Source organism: Chinchilla lanigera, unplaced genomic scaffold (genome assembly GCF_000276665.1).
Source record: "Chinchilla lanigera isolate Chin_1 unplaced genomic scaffold, ChiLan1.0 scaffold00065, whole genome shotgun sequence".
NCBI lineage: Eukaryota > Metazoa > Chordata > Mammalia > Rodentia > Chinchillidae > Chinchilla > Chinchilla lanigera.
In genome coordinates this window covers 7,024,560-7,042,976 of record NW_004955466.1, presented here as the reverse complement: position 1 = coordinate 7,042,976, position 18,417 = coordinate 7,024,560, and the positions used below count along the sequence as shown (strand labels likewise).

At 37.4% G+C, this 18,417-nt stretch overlaps 1 protein-coding gene across 1 annotated transcript in view; it reads right to left on the bottom strand.

Annotated features, from left to right (window-relative positions):
• Positions 1-249: 249 nt before the first annotated feature.
• Kcnh5 (potassium channel, voltage gated eag related subfamily H, member 5) overlaps positions 250-18,417 on the bottom strand; it is a 338,297-nt gene continuing 320,129 nt past the window's right edge. Inside the window, exon 11 of the mRNA XM_005399159.2 lies at positions 250-3,193. Within this exon, the coding sequence (XP_005399216.1) occupies positions 2,243-3,193 (951 nt within the window). The 3' untranslated portion in view covers positions 250-2,242. The remainder of the gene's footprint in view (positions 3,194-18,417) is intronic.

Below are 18,417 nucleotides of genomic sequence, written 5' to 3'. Positions count from 1 at the left end.
CACTCCCCTTTAAAAGCCTTACCCAAATTCGACTTAAACCAATAGAAAAATGCCCTGAAATTCAACAAAGATCAAGAAAAAGTTGCCCTCGTCACTATGAAAAAATCCTCCCATTTCAAGACTGACTTCCATAATTACTTTTTTTTTTTTTTTTTTTGTTTTTTCTCCGGTACCGGGAACTGAACTCACGACCTTGCGCTTGCCAGGCAGGCGCTTTGCCGCTGAGCTAAATCCCCAGCCCCCATAATTACTTTATAGACCACAATTATTTCATTTTCTTATATCTACGGTAGGTAGATATTGAAGCATAGCATGAAGACATGGTCCATGAAAAGTTCCATTGGGGGTAAGGGAAGCTACTTGCACAAGGAAATGGAAACTGGAACCCACAGTACACACTATGCTGCTAGGCTCCTAGAGAGGCACATCTTGGAGGCATGTGAACAAGTTCAAATGGAAATTCTAAAACAGAGCAAAGTACCATTTCGTACTTCTCCAGTCTGATTATGATGACTCATCTTTCAATTCTAATGAGTTTGGTTGGAGACACTGAAAGATAGAAAAGCTCATGAAAATGGATATAGTAGACCATTTCACTTCGCCACCTTCTTTCGTATGTTAATGCCTATGTACAGATGGTCCAATATATACAAATTATTGGTACATACTTTCAACTTGATACCAACACTGACTCCCCCTCTTCCAATATTCAATACCATTGATGCTCTGGTTTAAAAGTATGCCTCTCTGAACAACTTCATAAACTACACTTTACTCAATTTTTCTGTATTTAGAAATGAATGTATATTTTATTCTGAATGCATATGATTGAAGGGACGAGCCATAGACAACACAATTGTCGTCTTCTTTTTGTGACTTCTTTTTTAGTTGATAATAGGCACTTTCTAAGAAGAGGATTTGTAACACAAAAGACTCCAAAGCTCAGTCTTGACTTACCCTTTCATAAGTGATCTGCCTGAGCCACAGTAGTCTATTGTACCAACCCAGCAGACGTTCAGCAGTAGAACTATGTGCAAAGTAAGCTTTAGAAAATTGTAACCAGAATAAAATCACTGAAAAGTAGTTATCTGAGTCAAGCAACTTAACACCTACTTCTTGGTTGGCTGGTTTGTTACGTTTCCTGCGTTATCCGTCAAACAGTACGAATCACGTGTCAACAATTCTGTGCGCGTCTTTTCACTCTTTAAATTACAGATATGCTACAAAACATGCCTATCTGTTTACATTCCTTTTAAAAATTCTGTAGTAAAACAGTTAAAATTTTGCTACCATACTGTAAAAATTTTGTATGTGTTTCTTTGCTAAGAGCCTTTCAATTCACCCCTGAACAAGTTTTGGAAATATACATGTAGAACATTCATCACCTGTGGAAATTTGGTATCTCTAACACAAGTTGGTAAAAGGCCCTTATACCCTGTTCTGCAGTATTTCTATAATACTATACACTATATCAACAGTGGAGTATTGACGGTGTCGGTAATGACAGCTGACAAGATGGCAGCTCTTCTCCAAGAGAGGGCAAGTTGGGATTTCCTTACCTCAGAACTGATGGCTACTATCTAAGTATAATGTCAAAAAAAAGGAGCGGTAGAGTTGAGTGAAAATGCAATTCATGCACAAAACCCATAGCAATAAGTTTTCAATATCCCACATTGCTATTTGCCATAGGCAACAAAAGTCATTTAAATGGAGCAAACACTGCCTGTAGGGGGAAATAACCTAACACTAAGTTACGGAAAAATATCCTATGGAAAGCGATCAGAAAATGGTACTAACCAGTTTAAAAAGTAGAACTCTTCCTTGGCATTAATCTATAATTTTAACTTAACAGAAGAGCGAAGAAATGACAGCTTGATATACTTAGCCTGAGATCAAATTTGTCACGGCAACATTGGCAGGTTGGACCCTGATTCTTCAAATATTATATCGCCTTAGTTAACAAAAATCATACTTTCTTATTATACAATAGAGATTATAAATAAATGTAAAGTGTACATGCAGTCAACTGCATAATATACAAGCAATATCTATGTTTTTAATAATTATCTTCTTTGGCAGGCCAGAATCCAGCTGGACATGCAATATGTACATATCAAAATCCATATTGTGTTCGTCATATTTAAAGCAAGTGAAAATATATATGTATATACTGTATATACACACATATGTATATAGATGTATATACTGTTTTAAATATATTAACAAATATATAGGTATAATATTAAAAGTGGATTTCATCTTTATCCGATTCAGGGGACTCAGGCCTTGAGACACTAAAAATATCTTGACATGGTATTTGGGGAGGTACTTGGAGTGGCATTTGGGATTTGGGAGATGAGGCCTGGGGTGCGCTTTTTTCTGACAGTATTTTTAAAATTTCTGCCACCTGTTTTTCGAGGGCAGTCATTCTGCAGCTGAGCAGCTGAATGTCTTCCTTGAGTTCGTGTTTGACTTCCTGCAGTGTGGTCTGTAAGGCCTGCTCGGGGATGGGGTAAAAGGGGTGCTTGGCATCCGCCTGAACGGGGCTGTGCTCTAGTGGGCTTCGGGCCTCACCAGCCTTATCCAAACGAAGGTCACTTTTTGTAATTCCACTGTCACAAGAATCTGTTTTCCTTAATGGATTTTTGGTTGCACTGTTCTCTGAGTCACTGCCCTTGGGGTCCTCCGACAAGAGCCCCATGGACTCAGCTTTGGTGACGTTATTCCAGTCTTCCTTTTTCTCCTCATGGGCTCCCATGTTGTTCTTGAGCCGCAGCCACCCTTTGCCATTTCCGTTCTTCATTCTTATGGGGCTGTTGACTTTGAGACACTTCTGATCAGCAGCACCGCCATTGGGCTTGAGTTCCATGGCATTGCGGTTGTTCTGCTTGAGGGATTCACTGGTTTTCACATAGGCCAGAGATGTCTGAATGGGAGTAATCTGGGAGACGGTCACCACACTGGTGCCGGTGATGGATGCTCCATTCTGTAAGGAGCGACTTTCCACCTGCAGCTGGTTCCTTTCGGGGTCAATCTGTGTTGAGCCCTGATTCCGAAGCTCCTTCTGCTGCTTAAACTTCTGGAAGAGCTTTCTGACTGGGTGGTCCACAGGGATGCTGAGAGTTACCTCGTTCTTCTGCCTGAGGCGCTCCTCCTCCTCCTTCTTTACATCACTGATTTTTCTGAAGATGATCTGTGGAATGGGAGAGTCAGACCATGATTACAAAATCAAGTGAATTTATAACATACCAGATGTACTTTGTTTTACAAAGGAAACCCTTGGGTATATAATAGGATCCTTTCAGAAGGAAAAAAATAACCAAATGCCAGATCCAGCATACTTAAAACCCAAGGTAAGAATACTGACCACTTACTTACTTAGTTCTAGTTCCCTACGTATCACCAGGAGAACGTGGTTGAAGAAAGTGATAGAGGTGCTTAGCTTCTAGTAAATATATTATATAAATACAAATTAAATTCTTTAAATTTTTAAAAATTCCTTAATATAAATATAAATTCCTTTAAAATACATATATATATATAGAGAGAGAGAGAGAAATGAATAGAGATGCTTGGTTTCTAATATACATAAATATATTCTTTAAATATATATGTATATATATAATACATTTCTATAATACATTCCCATCTTTCTATCCTCTTTTATATTTTCATAATACTTTCTATTGTGAATACGTTTCATAACATTTTAGTATTTTCTATTTAAGGGTCAGATAGTAGAAGTTTCACAATACAAAATCTCTAAAACTTCAGACAGTTTACCAGCATGACATATGGGTCTACATGGGGCATTAAGTTATTTATGTTTCCACAGAGGTAGAATTAGGATTTATGACTAAAAGTTTCAGAAGGCAAAATATCAGCTCAATATACAAACTTCATTTTAAACTGTTATCTATTAATTAAATAAATTACTTCAAAAACACATAAATTCTCATCACTAAAATGTTTAAACAAAAGAAAACTGTTGACCATAGTACATTTTCACTTAAATTGGAAGCTGGTCTCTTCAAATTCCAAGACAGTACACTGAGTATGAATTAAGTGTATAGTACATGTGAGGTTGACTTTATTGAACAGGTTTTTTTTTTTAAATATCAGAGATAACTTAAAATAACTATAACAAGAACATTAAAAATATTGACTACAGGAGAAATTACCAGCTATCTTTTCAGTTAAAAGTAAATTTAGGAAGTGTAATGTTTTCGCTGATTTCTGAAAGGCAAAGTAACCATAGGTTAAAGCTGAATGGAAATCTTTAAATAGAGTTGTATTAGATAAAACACTTTCAGAGTCAGGCAATTGTATGACTCCAGCAAAATGACTTACCTCTACCATCCTCTCCAAGCTGGCGGATAGAGTGGAGTAATGTGAAACACAACCCTTACCCATGATCGACACTCAAAATATACTAGCTCCCTTTCCTCTAACTCTCATAAAATACCAACTACTTAAAACAATTTATGTCACATTTCAAAGGTTCCCCAGCTTTCAGGAGTAACAAATAGCCATTGATTTTATAGCAGATAATAATAGTAATGATGGTCACTGTTAACAGAAAAGTCAGGGAGGTAGTAATCTTATTTCTAGGTCAGATTACATTTTCTAAATTAAGGGTGATGTGCTAAATTCAGCTTACCAACTGATGGTAACTATCTTTTCAAATTAATATTCTGTAAATTCAGTATCTGTATGTAAAGGCCAACATATGCTTCCCTCTCTAGTATCCCATGTGATTGAGCCTCTTTAAAAGATGGAACATTAATCTCAATGTCTGGCATCAAAGCTCCAGCAGTGAAATTAGAAATCTTTCAAAGGACTGACGTATTTCTCCTTCATAAGTAAACAGAATATGGACTAAGCCTTTAAGATAATAATATCCTTTGGGATGAGATAGACTAAAACACGGAAACACAGACACTATTTCCCATCCCCTTTCTCTGTAAAGGCAAAGGTGCTCACTTTTAGTTCCTTGAAGAGACAGGAGGGTCCTAATGTAAATGACTGTTCATCTCTACAATGCAACTCACTTCTGAGCATTTTTAAAAAATAGACACATGTTTAACTGAGAGCAGAGAGATCCCTTGGTGTGATGAGGCAACTGGGAGCAGCCTTCACATTTGGAAAGAAAGCATTCATTTCAAACTGTCGATGGAGGACAGCAGGTTCTTGACATTCAGGAAAGTCAGATTAGAGGCAGACTGTGCACCTAATATTTGGAACATACTAAAAATACATTACATAGCTGAACTGAACATATTTATACTTTTAAAAGTATGTGTTGTTTATTTGAGATTTAATTTTAACTGGCAGTCCCGGCAGTAGTTTATAGACAAGAATATTACTATCTCTGTAATGTCTACATGCAGTGCCATGTGACGTTCACAGCTTATAGAAATTAATGAAAGAGGGGCTGGGGATTTAGTTCAGCGGCACAGCACCTGCCTGGCAAGCGCGAGGTCATGAGTTCAATTCCCTGTACCAGAAAAAAAAAAAAAAAGAAATTAATGAAAGCTTTGCTACCCCTGATGACTGAGAACTTTTGGACACCTGAGTCAAAGCCTTGTTTTTTAGATGGTTCAATATAACTGGTAAGAAGTGATTAAGATTGCAATACGCCCATGAAAGATAACAAGAAAAAAAAACTTCTCTACCTTCCACGACCCACCTCGACCCACCCTTGTCCCTCCAACCAATAACAAACAAAGCTGTTATAATGCTAATAATAAACTGAGAACAAAGACTCTAAATACAAAAATTCCTAGTACAAAGGAAGTCTCGGCGCAGGGGTAAAAACCCTGTTCTGCATCAGGAGAACAGCAGAGTTGGATTAGAATATTCATCACCAAGAAAAGAGAGGATACCAGGAAAAAACAGAATTGAGGTTGAAGACATTCAGTGAAAGAATCCCAAATGTTGCACATGGTTCCTTTTTCTTTACCTCCCCACCTCTAGGTAGTGGGGAGGACATGGGGTGATATTATACATTGCTATCTTGGTATTTGGGGCGACTTAAGAACATCAAGACTGGCCCTCACTTCTCACCTGGGGTTTGTTGAGTAGCAGGACCTACACTTTCACTCTCTGGACGTAGCAAGGTCCCCCTTCTTGGCCCTTACTTTTCACTTCCTGTAGCCTACGTGGGCGTTGGCTAAGATCTTCATGATCTCAGAAATCCACAGTATGTGGCCATTTGTGACTTCAATTTCATAGCAGCCAGATAAGACAAATGTGCTCCATGAGGAGGGAAAAGCTATTCCATGCTGGAGGAAACCTGCAAGGAGCCTCAAACCATGAAATATGCCCCATATATAGAGAAGTAGCAACTGGGCAAACCAATACCCTGAGGGAGTGACCGCAAGCCTTCCAGACTTCAGTCACAAGCTCTAGGTACTGACACAGTCCACCCCTCTGCTCCCCTTAGCAGCAGACCCACAGGCAGCTCTGAGTCCAGGAGATATAGAAGCTACTCCAGAGGAGGGTAGGGAAGAGAGGGCTGTAAGGAAATTTCCTACACAACGCATACAGTTTGAACTGGAGCCAGATGAAAACAGTAACCCTCAGATTTGATCAGCTACTAATGGTACCACAACCAGGTTTTCAGGCCAGAAGTAAATTTTTAAAAAACTCTTAGGAGTCTTATTTATTAGGCCAAGTTCATTTTTATTATTTTTGACTATTAATGGAAACAACTTGTTGGGAAATAGTTATAAAAAGTTCTGTGTAACAGAGTGACTGCTCCCACACGTGTTTTCTCCTTTAACTCTCATAACTACTGTAAGAGACAAGTCTTACTAGTCTCACCTTACTGAGGAGCAAATGGTAGCATGGAGAGTTTAAATGGTTTGTCTCATGTCACTCAACTAGCAAGTGCCCAGAATACAAATCAAAAGAGTTAGATTCTAAACGATCTTAACCATCATATTCTACTGCCCCTCAAGGTAACTAATATTTTCTCCTGCATTCTGAAAAGCTGGATAGTAAAGCTAGGAGAGTGGGAAGTGGTGTAGCAGATAACTCTTCACAGAGCCTTGGCCATGGAAACCCATCGCTGAAAGAAGTGAGTTGAACCAGAACAAAGCTCTGTGCTTGCTGGGTAAATGGTAGCCTGATTAACACCTGGAGAGAGTTCTGTAAGACTCTCCTCACGCTCAAAGGCACAGCCAGTAGGTTTGCTTCAGTTCTTATCTCCCAGCAAATTCATGTCGCCATTTTGGTTTTTTTTCTTCCCTTCAAAACTGCCTTGTGTTTTCCTTTACTTCCTTCTACCTATATTTAACGCATTACCTTTATGGAAAAGAGGGAATTGGGGGTCAAAGAATGTGATTTCCCCATTCTCATTCCCACTGATACCTACATTCGTTTATGAAAAGAGATTTTTGTCTTTTTAAAACATTTGTGCTCCAGTCTGAACAGTGCCTGCCACAGTCAAAGTCTTCAATAAATAAATGTTATTCAGTAACTGAATAACTTCAGACACTCAGCAAATGTATCTTTCACTGGAAAAGACATGAACCCTATGAATGGAAATTCATATATTACACATAATGAGTGCTTTCTTGTTCCTTTACTATTTTCTACCCTCTAATGAATCAGCAAAATCTGTATTATTATTACTATTATTATTATTATTGATAGCTGTGTCTACTATGACTTTCACATTGAATGTGTAGTATATTGTGTACCCTCTGGCATTCCCAGAGTGAGGCCCACTGCCAAGTGCAAACAAGTAAATAGTTAATAAATGCATGCCAAGTAGAATTTGGTTCAAAATTGGAGTCAAAAATCAGCCTTGGGTTGTTTTTTTTTTTTTTTTTTTTGGATACTGGTGATTGAACCCAGGGCCTTCATGCTGAGTTACAAAGCCAGACACCTTCCTACTTTTAATTTTTGAAAGGGTGTCTTCCTAAATCACGAAGTTGCCCAGGCTGGGCTTGAACTTTGTGATGCTCTTGCCCTCAGCTCTCAGAGAGCTGGTCTTACAGGCAGGTGCTACAGCACTCAGCTCCCACAAATCAGTTTTTGAAAAACACTCAATTGGATTCTTTCTTCAATTTCCTTTTAAGGATACAGCAACATCCATTAGGTACTTACTTACGGCTTATAACAATACCAAATTTTCTTATGTAAGGTAAAAGAACGTAGACAGTAAAATGAAAAATGACTCAGGAATGAGGTGATTTTTTTTATCATATTCACAAGATTTATAAACAAACCTATGGAGGCACCACCAATACCTAATACGTATGTTATATGCAAAGTATGGTCGCTTTTTGTTTTAAGCTAAAAGAATGTGTTGTCTAGCAAATAAGAAAATAAAGCTTAGGGATGCCAAATTTAAGCAATTCACTGTATTTCAAAAATGCTATATGCAATACATCCTCCCTATGAAACCTCTTAGTTTTGAAGATAATTTTATGATCCTACATTCCAAGTTTGAATAATGCTGAAATTTTATTACAAAGGAAACTACATTTCTATGGTAATTATCCTACATTACCTTTCCAGCATTCTCAAATTAATTCTGCTGAATGTCTCCTTTTAAGAAGTACTTTCTGCTTTTAACTTTATCATGGCAACAACAAAATGCCTGATCTTAATGACATAATGGAAAGACTGATAAAGTTTATTCAGTAAAACTCTGAAATAGTGTATTTTTATTCATATAAGAAATTCTGCATCCTACTCTAGCAGGGAAACAAACACATTAAAAAAATAGCTAAGATCATTGTACTAATAATTTCTGTTGGTTTACTAAAAAAAAAACAGCTAATGTTTGTTTGATCAGTGTTGCATACTATATAACAAGTACTTTGAAGGTAACAATATGTAATATAACAACCATTGTTAATTTCCTATCACCTTGTTTAGAAATTCTGCATTATTTTTATTGTCATTTGTGGTTTTGTTTTTGTCTTTTTTTGTTTTTTTTTTCTTTAAAATAAAATTTAAAAAAGAACTGAATAATAAGATTTTTATAATCCAGTTCAATCTTTTATGGATAATGTGTTATACAGAAAGTAAATACTATCTTGCTAATTTGTGACATTCACTGTATAGATTAGTTTTACACAGTTATCACATGGAAATGGTGATTTTACTCTACAAAACAAACTTAAAAAAAAAAGCTGCAAAGAAATAAGTTTGTAAAATGTTAAAGGATCTGAGATCAAGTTCAACCTGTATGAATTCAACTATTTTTAAAAATACGTTAAGTCTAATATTTCATTCTTTCCATAGTATGAATCACTTAGACCCCTTGTACTCTGAATCTGTCCTTCTGTCCAATGACAGATCAATTTACTGCCTGAACACCACAAAAATTAAAGATAAAATTAGAAAAAGAAAAACATCAAGAATTAGGCTGTGGTTCCAGCTACACATTTATTGTTAGTGTGCATAATAGCCTGTACTGTTTCTATCAGCAAAGAGGTTTATTTCATTTAAGCTTTTCTTCTCTGTGCTTCATTATGGTCTGCAGAACCCATGCTGGAAGGTTTAATTTATTTAAATGATAAAAGCTTCTTAAACTTAACAGGGAACATGGCCAACAGAGCTTTCTATTTCAAAAGTAGGACATTTGATCATAAAAATGATATCAAAATTGAATAATTTGAATGTGTACTGAACTTTGAAATCCAATAAAGGCAATGAAAAAAAAAGGTTAGAATCATTTGTTTAATGACATGGATTTAATATTATATAATTTGCAGAAAGACAGGTGTTTTCTCTCAAGTGGGCTAGACTTTCTCTATCTGTGAGTCCAGGAAATTGACTAGGAATTTACAGCCACATGTGACCAAGCAGTGAATGGCTCTGGTTTACCTGATTCTTGGGACTTAGCTGATTTGGTTCTTTGGTTCCTTTTACTGTTTCTATAACTTAATCACTAATTCTAACTCCAGTGTTCCCAACCCATTCCAACCTGAACGAGTATACCAAAGCACTATTAATTAAACATTACCAGGGACATGTCAGAGGCTGCAGGTCTCTTAATAGAAGTCTCAACGGTGGCCTATATGCAGATGACCATTCTGTACACGCAGGTGTGTGGGCTACTGATGGTGCACCATGCTGTTCTGAGACATGGCTGCCTCAGCTTCACTTTGATCACTCATGGACATACCAGCTTTATATGACACGGTATCTGTTATACACTAGTTCATCTTCTCAGATCCAAAATCAACATTAAAGACTTTATAAATTAATTAGCTAATTAATTAAAGTACAGTGATAAAGGGAAAGAAGCAAGATAAGTGGAAAGGAAGAAAAAGAGATAAAAGAAAGAAGGAAAGGAGGAAGGGGAGATTATCTTGTAGTTTTGCTGAAGTATAAATAATAGCCAACATGGATGGGGTTGTGTGTAGGACACAAATGCAGAATATTCAAGAATTACTGATGCTAGTTACTGAATTAAGTAATGACATGTTCTGGGACCCATTTTTCTTTACCATTAAAAGATCATTTATCTCAATTCTCCAGGCAATCATAAATTTAAAAAATATGTTTTCCATAAACTACATTTGTAAACTTTGCTAGCATGTATTCGAAATCTACATGTTGAACACGTTTTATTGCCAAAGGTTTTCCATTTTAAAAAAAATAACAAAAGAAGGAAAACAACATTTTCTTTTTTGCTGTTGTTGTTGTTTGGGTTTTTTTTTTTTTTTTTTTTTTTTGAGACAGGGTCTCCCTAAGCAGTTCAGGCTGGACTTGAGCTCACTTTGTAGCTCAGGCTGGTCTGGAACTCACAACTATCCTCCTGCCTCAGCCTCCCAAGTGCTGAGATTACAGGTGTGCAACACCACGCCTGGCAACAACATTTGTAAATGCACAAATACTTTGGTTATTGTAAGGTACAGCAGATAAGGTCTGGATTCAGTGTCTCAAGTATTGTAGGAATCCGTCAATTTCTCTCCTTGCTTCCCTCTTTAGTCTCACTTCCCTTCATCATATCCTGGGCCATTGTGTGTCAAATATAATAGTGTTCTAGGCTTTAAAATTACAGAGTAAAATCAAAACTCCTCCACAAGAAGTCAGCAAGTCTACCATAGCTCAGCCTTCCTGCCCCTCCAACATGCTTCCTTCGCATTTCACTCGGCTCCACATGCCAGCTACAGAAGGACTTCAAGGTTCAGAATATATTAGTGATATTGTGCACACTGCTCTTGCTCCTCCTCCTCACCAGCTGGAGAATTCCTGCTTATCCTTTGATATGCACCTCATCTGTGTCTCTCTTTATGAGGCAAGACCAGCTACATAATTTTTAGGTCCCAATCCAACAGAAAAATTCAGGGCTTCTATGGTAAAGTAATGAAAGGTTTTTTTTCTTAGATCAGGAGACAAGCATGTATGATCTTGACACTCTTATTTAACATTGTATTGCTGGTTCTAACCAAGGAAACTGCCAATAAAATAATTAAAAGATATCCACAAGAGAAAGGAAGAATTGATATTATTTATACCTGGAGAGGACATGATTGTCCAAAAATTTATTAGAGCTGATAAAAGGGTTTGGCAAAGATGCAAAATATAGTTGAATATAAGAATCATGTGTATTGGTGTACAATACAGTAAACTATTAATAAAAATAATTTTATTGAAAATAGCATCGAAAAGTAAAATACATGGGAATAATTTCCATGAGAAGTGCAGGACTTGGAAAACTATAACATTTGCTAAAATAAACTAAGGAAAGCCTAAATAAGTGAAAAAGACATCTCAGGTTCACAGATTGAAAGACAGTATTATTAAAGTGGCCGTTCTTTTCAAATTACCCTATCAGTTTAATATAGTACCTATTAAAAATCCAAGTGCCACTTTTTCAGAAATTGACAATTGACCTTAACATTTAGGTGAAATGCAACAGATCCAACCAAAACAATAGTGACAAAAAATTGGACTACCCATGTTTTGCAGTTTAAAAACTTCTTACAAAGCTACAGTAATCAAGAGATCTGGTACAGGATAAGAATAGATATATACATAAATGAAATCAAATTGACAATCCTGAAATACACTCAGATGTCTATGGTTCATTGGTTTTATTTGTTTGATTTGACTAATTTTTAATTGACACATCAAAAGTTACATTTGGGTAGGAACCATGTGACATCTTGAGATAGGTATATATTGTGTAATGTTCAAATTAGGATAAACATATTAAAACATGTCCCAAGCTAATTTAATGAAGAAAGAATAATCTCTCCCACACATGGGGCTGGAAAGACTGCGGATCCAGCAAGCAAAAGTGAAGATGGATACAGTTATAGTTTGGGTCAGGAATGTCCCGTAACAGCTCCATGCTGAAGGCTTCATCCTTAGCTGATGAAGCTGTGGGGCATGTGGAAGAGTTAGGAGGTGGGGCTTAGTCACAGAAGTTGGTCACTGGAAGTGTGCTCTTGAGGGAAGGTGTATTGAGACCCTGGCCATGGCTTCCCTGAGATGAGCAGCCTCCCTCCACCCCATGCTCCACCCCTGCCCCTCCCCATGATGCTCTGCTTCACCACAGGCTGAAAGCAATGGGGCCAGTGAGCGAGGTTTAAATAAGCCTCTGAAACCAACAGCCAAAATAACTCTTTCCTCTTTTTAAGACTTTATCTGGGGTGTTCTGTCACAGTGACAGAAAGCTGATGAACACTGATACCTACCTCACACCATTACAAAACCTAATGTAAAATAGATCTAAGGCCTAAATATAGAGGCTAAGGCAATAAAATTCTTACAAGGAAGTGAATATGTAAATTTTAGTGACTCTGAATTAAAGAATAGTTTCTTAGATGGTTCTTAGCCATCAAAGGAAAACAGTAAATGAATAAACTGCTCAAAATTTAAAACTTATGCTTCAAAGGACACTGTCAAAGTGAAAATACAACCCACTGAATGGGAGAAAACACTTGCAGAATATATATCAGATATGGACACAGTATCCAGAACTACTACAATTCAACAATAAAAAGGAAGAATAAAAATAATGATTAAATGGTCACAGCATACATGTCATGACTTATATCGATGTCTTCTAGAAGCTGCATGTGCTCCTACGTGGGGCTTTTGGGAGATGACTGGATCATGGGTGTGTGACACTGGATTAGTCCACCGATGGGCTGATAGCTGGGTGTGATGCTGAGAGGTAAAGTTCAGCAGGAAGAGGTGGTGGGTCACCTGCTGTGCCATGAACTGTTTCTCCTCTGTGATGTCTTAGTTACTTTCTCATTGCTCGGACAAAATACCCAATATCCAAAGTTAAAGGAGGAAAAGTTTACTTAGCTCAAGTTTGTAGAAATTTCAGTTTATACCTGGCTGGCTCCAAGGCAGGGTGGCACGGCAGAGGGGCATCACAGAGGAGAAACAGTTCATGGGAGGCAAAAGGCAGAAGGCAGCAACACAACAACGTAGCAAAGTAGCAGCAGCAAGTGACTGCAGCAGCTCTGTCTCTGCCCCTTCTATTCTATCCAGGGGAGCTGTCCTCAAGAGAGGTAGCACTCACGCCCCCACTGGGACATCCTTAATGCAAGCATTGCATCATTTATCCCCGCATCACACAGCCTAGATCCAACCACCTCTGAAAACCCCCATCTATGACTGCATGAGGCTTTGGGGGATATCTAGATACAAGCCATAACACCAAGAGGTCCAGGAAAGATACTCACTATTAGTAATTAGGAAAATGCAAATAAAAAAATGAGATTGCACTTTACCGATATGTAACCAATACCACAGAATATCAGTGTAGGGAAAATGTAAAGAAATTGGAATCCTCACACATAACTGGCATGAAAGCAAAATAAGGTAACCTTAGTGGAAAGCAATTTGCAAGTTTTTTGAAAAGTAAAACAGTAGCCATATGACCCCGCAATTCCACTCTTAGATATAAACCCAAGAGAACTGAAAACACAGTCAAACAAAAGCTTGTGCATGAATATTCAGAGTAAAATTAATAATGATAGCCAAAACAAAAACAACTCAAATACCCATTTATTAATGAACTGGCAAACAAAATGTGATGTATCCATATAATAGAATATTATGAGGTCACAAAAAGGAATACAAGGTTGGAAACTAGGAAAACATTATGCTCAGTGAAAAAAGCCTGAGGAAAAATATCACATCTTACATGATTTCACTTCTATGATAATATGTCCACAGTAGGCATAATTCAGTCAGAAAGTATACTCATGGTTTCCAGGGATAAGGAAATGAGGGAAATTGGAATGCCTACTAAGACAGGGAAGACTGTGAGGATGCCCCAGACCTAAACTATAACAGAGAAAAAGAAAAATTTTAAAAAGACCCTTTCAGTCTAAACAAAAGGACAAAGCATAGCGCCATTCTGTGAGATGAAAAAACCTGGCTCAATGGAATATAAACTAGAAAGATAAATTATTCACCCTTCCCCCCATACACACCCATATAGGGTCATAGGGTGAGAGACTAAGTCCTCTGAAAAGGGAGGGAAATAGTGGCTGACAGACTAAGAAATGACTGGTTCAGAGTAACACTAGAATCCTTCTAGAGGGCCCTTCCCTAGCAGTGGGCAAAATACCTTTATTTTTATTAACCCAGTATGTTAATCTTGTTGTCTGGAATAACATGCTTTCATGACAGCATTCACTAGAAGTCATGAGTCTAGCCTGGAACTTTAACATATCGAAGGATATATAATTGATGTATATGAATATGTGATGGGACCCTCCAGGATCTTTATGCAGAATAATATTTGACATTTGGCAAATGGAGCAAACTTTATAAAACACTTCAGCCTCTGTTACTCAGCCTCTGTCATCTCATTTTCTCCTTGCAACTCTGGTCATCAGGTGGGGAGCCTATCATTATCCCACCTGATAGAGCAGGCTCAGAGAAGTCATGGGCCTCACATAAGCTCCCCTCGCTCATCGCTATTGTGTTCTACACTAATACTCCTAATGAGGATAATTTTGTTTTGCAACCCATAGTGCACTGCTGGATCTACAGGGTCTCATTTGATATTATTCTTTTGTCCCAAGCAGCGTATCTAATATGAGGCTCTAGCCCTTGCTTTGGAAGATAATGGATATGCCTTAGAGGGGATAATTACTGAAGTGGGGTAGTTATAATATTTTTAAGATTTTGTTCAGTGTGAAACAAATTTTCTGCAGCTTCTACTTATAAAATAACTCAGGCACATATATTTACAAGTTTGTTGAGTTTTACATTTGATTTTGAAAACAATAATACAATTTTTACTTAATGTCCCCCACACAAATTCTTTTGTTAGGATATAAATATCGATCAGGTGAATAGATTTTTTCTTTTGAAGTATTATGTCTTCTATAAACATGGAAATATGTATCCAGTCTAAGTGGCAAGCTTTTATTTCAATTTTTTATAGGAAGAATAAAATTCTCATAAGATGGAATGCCTCAGGAGTATGATATTTCTTAATTTTGTGGAATTTGATAGCTAAAACTTAAAGAATTCCACTTAGATGTACATTCAGTTTGACCTATAACTTGCTTTTCCTGTGTTCTAAGCCCTCTCTCCATTTTCCCTCATTGTGCATTTTTTATATTTTTATTAGAATTCTAGTATGATAATTTTAAAAAATAAAGTTGTCTAAGAATTAGGAGGCAAATGTTTGGCATTGTCTTGGTCCATTTTCTATTGCTATAAAAGAATACTTGAGGCTGGATAAATTAGAAAGAAAAGAGGTTTGTTTAGCTCATAGTTCTAGAGGTTCCAAAACATGGTCCCCGCATCTGTACAGCTCTGGTGAGGGCCCCATGACACATGGCTTCATGATGGTCAGGTTCTGTACAAGAGTGGTGAGCTGAATACATGAAAGCAAGATTTAGAGGATGTGTCAGTCGCCCTTATAAAGACCCATTCTACAGGAGTTAATCCAGTCCCATAAAACCTATATTAATCTCTTCTGAGGGGGCAGTTCTTACAAATTAATTACCTTCCACTGGGTACTACTTGTTTGTTATGGTTTAGATGTAAAATTTCCCTCCAAAGTCTGTGTTTTCAGAGGTTGGGCTTTCGGTGGGGGCCAGATCATAGAGACACTGCACTCACAGTGAATTAATTCACTGAGAAGTTCCTCGCTGAATGTGTGGTTAAGGGGTGGGGCCTCACTGGCAGGGTCTCTGGGTTCTCCCTTTTCTCATTGCTTTTGACTATGTGAGTTGAGCAGTTTTTCTTTACTGTCCTTCAACCATGCTATTTCTGCTCTGGGGCCAGCTAACCATGGACTGAACTCACAAAAGGTATGAGCTAAAATGAACTTATCTTTTAAGTTAGGGTGTTGGGTATTTTGTCCTAGAAATGGGAAAATGACTAATATGCCCTTAAAAGTTCCACTGTCTAAACATAAGCACATTGGAGACCAAGCATGTAGCCCATGAACCTCTAGGGGACAAGCCATATCCAGGTTCTAGCAGGTACTACTTCTGACACTGCCCACCTATATAGACTTGACCATTCCTCTTTGACTTTCTAAAATTAGGTGTAAAGATTTAGTTGGAAGAGGAGGTTAGGAAGGGAGGGGAAGAGGATGCAAAAAAGAATTATGTGTTATGTCCATGTATCAACTCCCCACAAGGAATGCAATTATTACGTACTACAAACACGTACTAAAAAAGAGTAAAAACTGAAAACAAATGAAGATCTAATTAAACCACACGATGCTTTATTTTATCGGAAGGGTGTAGCTATTCCATGTAAAATAGATATCAACAACTTTTGCTAAATCTAATGATTACCATAAATATAGCCTATGCTCACCCAGGTATGAAATTGAGAATGAGATCTCTAAGTATTTTTGTTGTTGTTGTTTTTGCTGCACAATAATCGAATGTTAATCCAGTAGCCTCTTATTTATTGCTTGGATTTTCAAAGTTTCTTTTTTATAGAAGCAAAACCAAACAAGCAAGTGACTTTGCCCCATCAATCTGGACCATTTCTACCCCCATTCCCATGGAAGAATTAGACTTTATTTAATTTAGTAAAAGGCCACCAGAAACACTAGTGTTGGTAATTAGTGCCACTTCCAATTTGAAGGCTCCCTTTGTAGAAGACTTGATGTTTAGAGCAGCTAGTGAAAGGAGCAGTGATGGGTCACTTCAAAGCTGACGTTCCAGTTCTAGCTAGGGCTGTAATTAGCTCTGTGACCTATGTCGGACTTTATTTAAATCTTGATACAATGATAGGCTTAACTTAGGGCTTTTTAGCTCTGTCTTATTATATAACATAAGAGGCCAGTACCTGATGCTAAAAAAGATACAATCTACCTTATGCTCTTTAAATTATTACTAACATAATTTCTTGCTAGAAGACAGCACACTTGCCCCATTTTCTAGACGTCAAAAATTCATGCACCAACTGCTGAGATTTCTACAGACCTCACTAACAATTACAGACGCAGGATACAAGCACTACTTTTATTTGCATTTTGATTTTGCTTCTTCTGGAGGCAACTGCTCACATGCTGTGCCAAAAGAAGATAAAAATTTGCCGCTAATTACCGAGCTTTGTGCTTCTAAATATTGCTGGCCAGTAATTGAATAGCAGTGTCTAGAGTCAAGTACTAGATAATAACTTTGTCTCTATAGAGTTGAACTGTAATTAGTTATTCCAGTCAAAGAACAGGAAAAGCTACGTTGGCCATTTGTTTGATATTGTAATTGCCAAGAGGTGGAATTATAGCCTGAAAAGAAGTGGAGACTGTTTAGGTGACCGAGATATGCCACACACATCCACACAGCAGAGCCAGCAGAAGCCTAGGAAGTGAAGTTGGAGCTACTATTATTGGCAAGTCTCATTACGGAGATATCGGCTCTGCACATTATGAGGCATAATTTGTGAAAACTTAAAAATGAGCATTAGTATTAAAATATATGATAATTCCACTGACAACTTCCTACTTATTCATGTAACTTCTATAAAATGTAACATTTGTTAGATAAAAACATATGCATCTGTGATTTATTCTAACTGAAAGTATGTTTACATGATCAAAATAGATGTTCCGCTGTCATATTCTATCTTCTGTGAGTTATATTATCCTTAGGTGGAAGAATCTCAGATTCCATATAGTATACTAATAAGAGTGATCTCCTATTAACATAACCTATAGGCAACTTAAGAAGTGTCTTTGCCTTGTTTTCATAAAAAGCACAAATAACTGCACCTGGACTTGTTGGTGTATGGCAATAATCCCAGCTTCTCAGGAGGCTGAGGCAGGAGAATTATATGTGTGACAGCCTGAGCAACACAGCGAGACCTGTCTCAACAGGAAATGAATTTAGGATGAAGATGTAGATCAGTGATTGAGTGAGGTCCCACCCCCCCAAAAAAGAAAGAAAAGGAGGGAGAGAAGGAGGGAGGGAAGCAGGGAGGGAGGGACAGAAAAAGGAA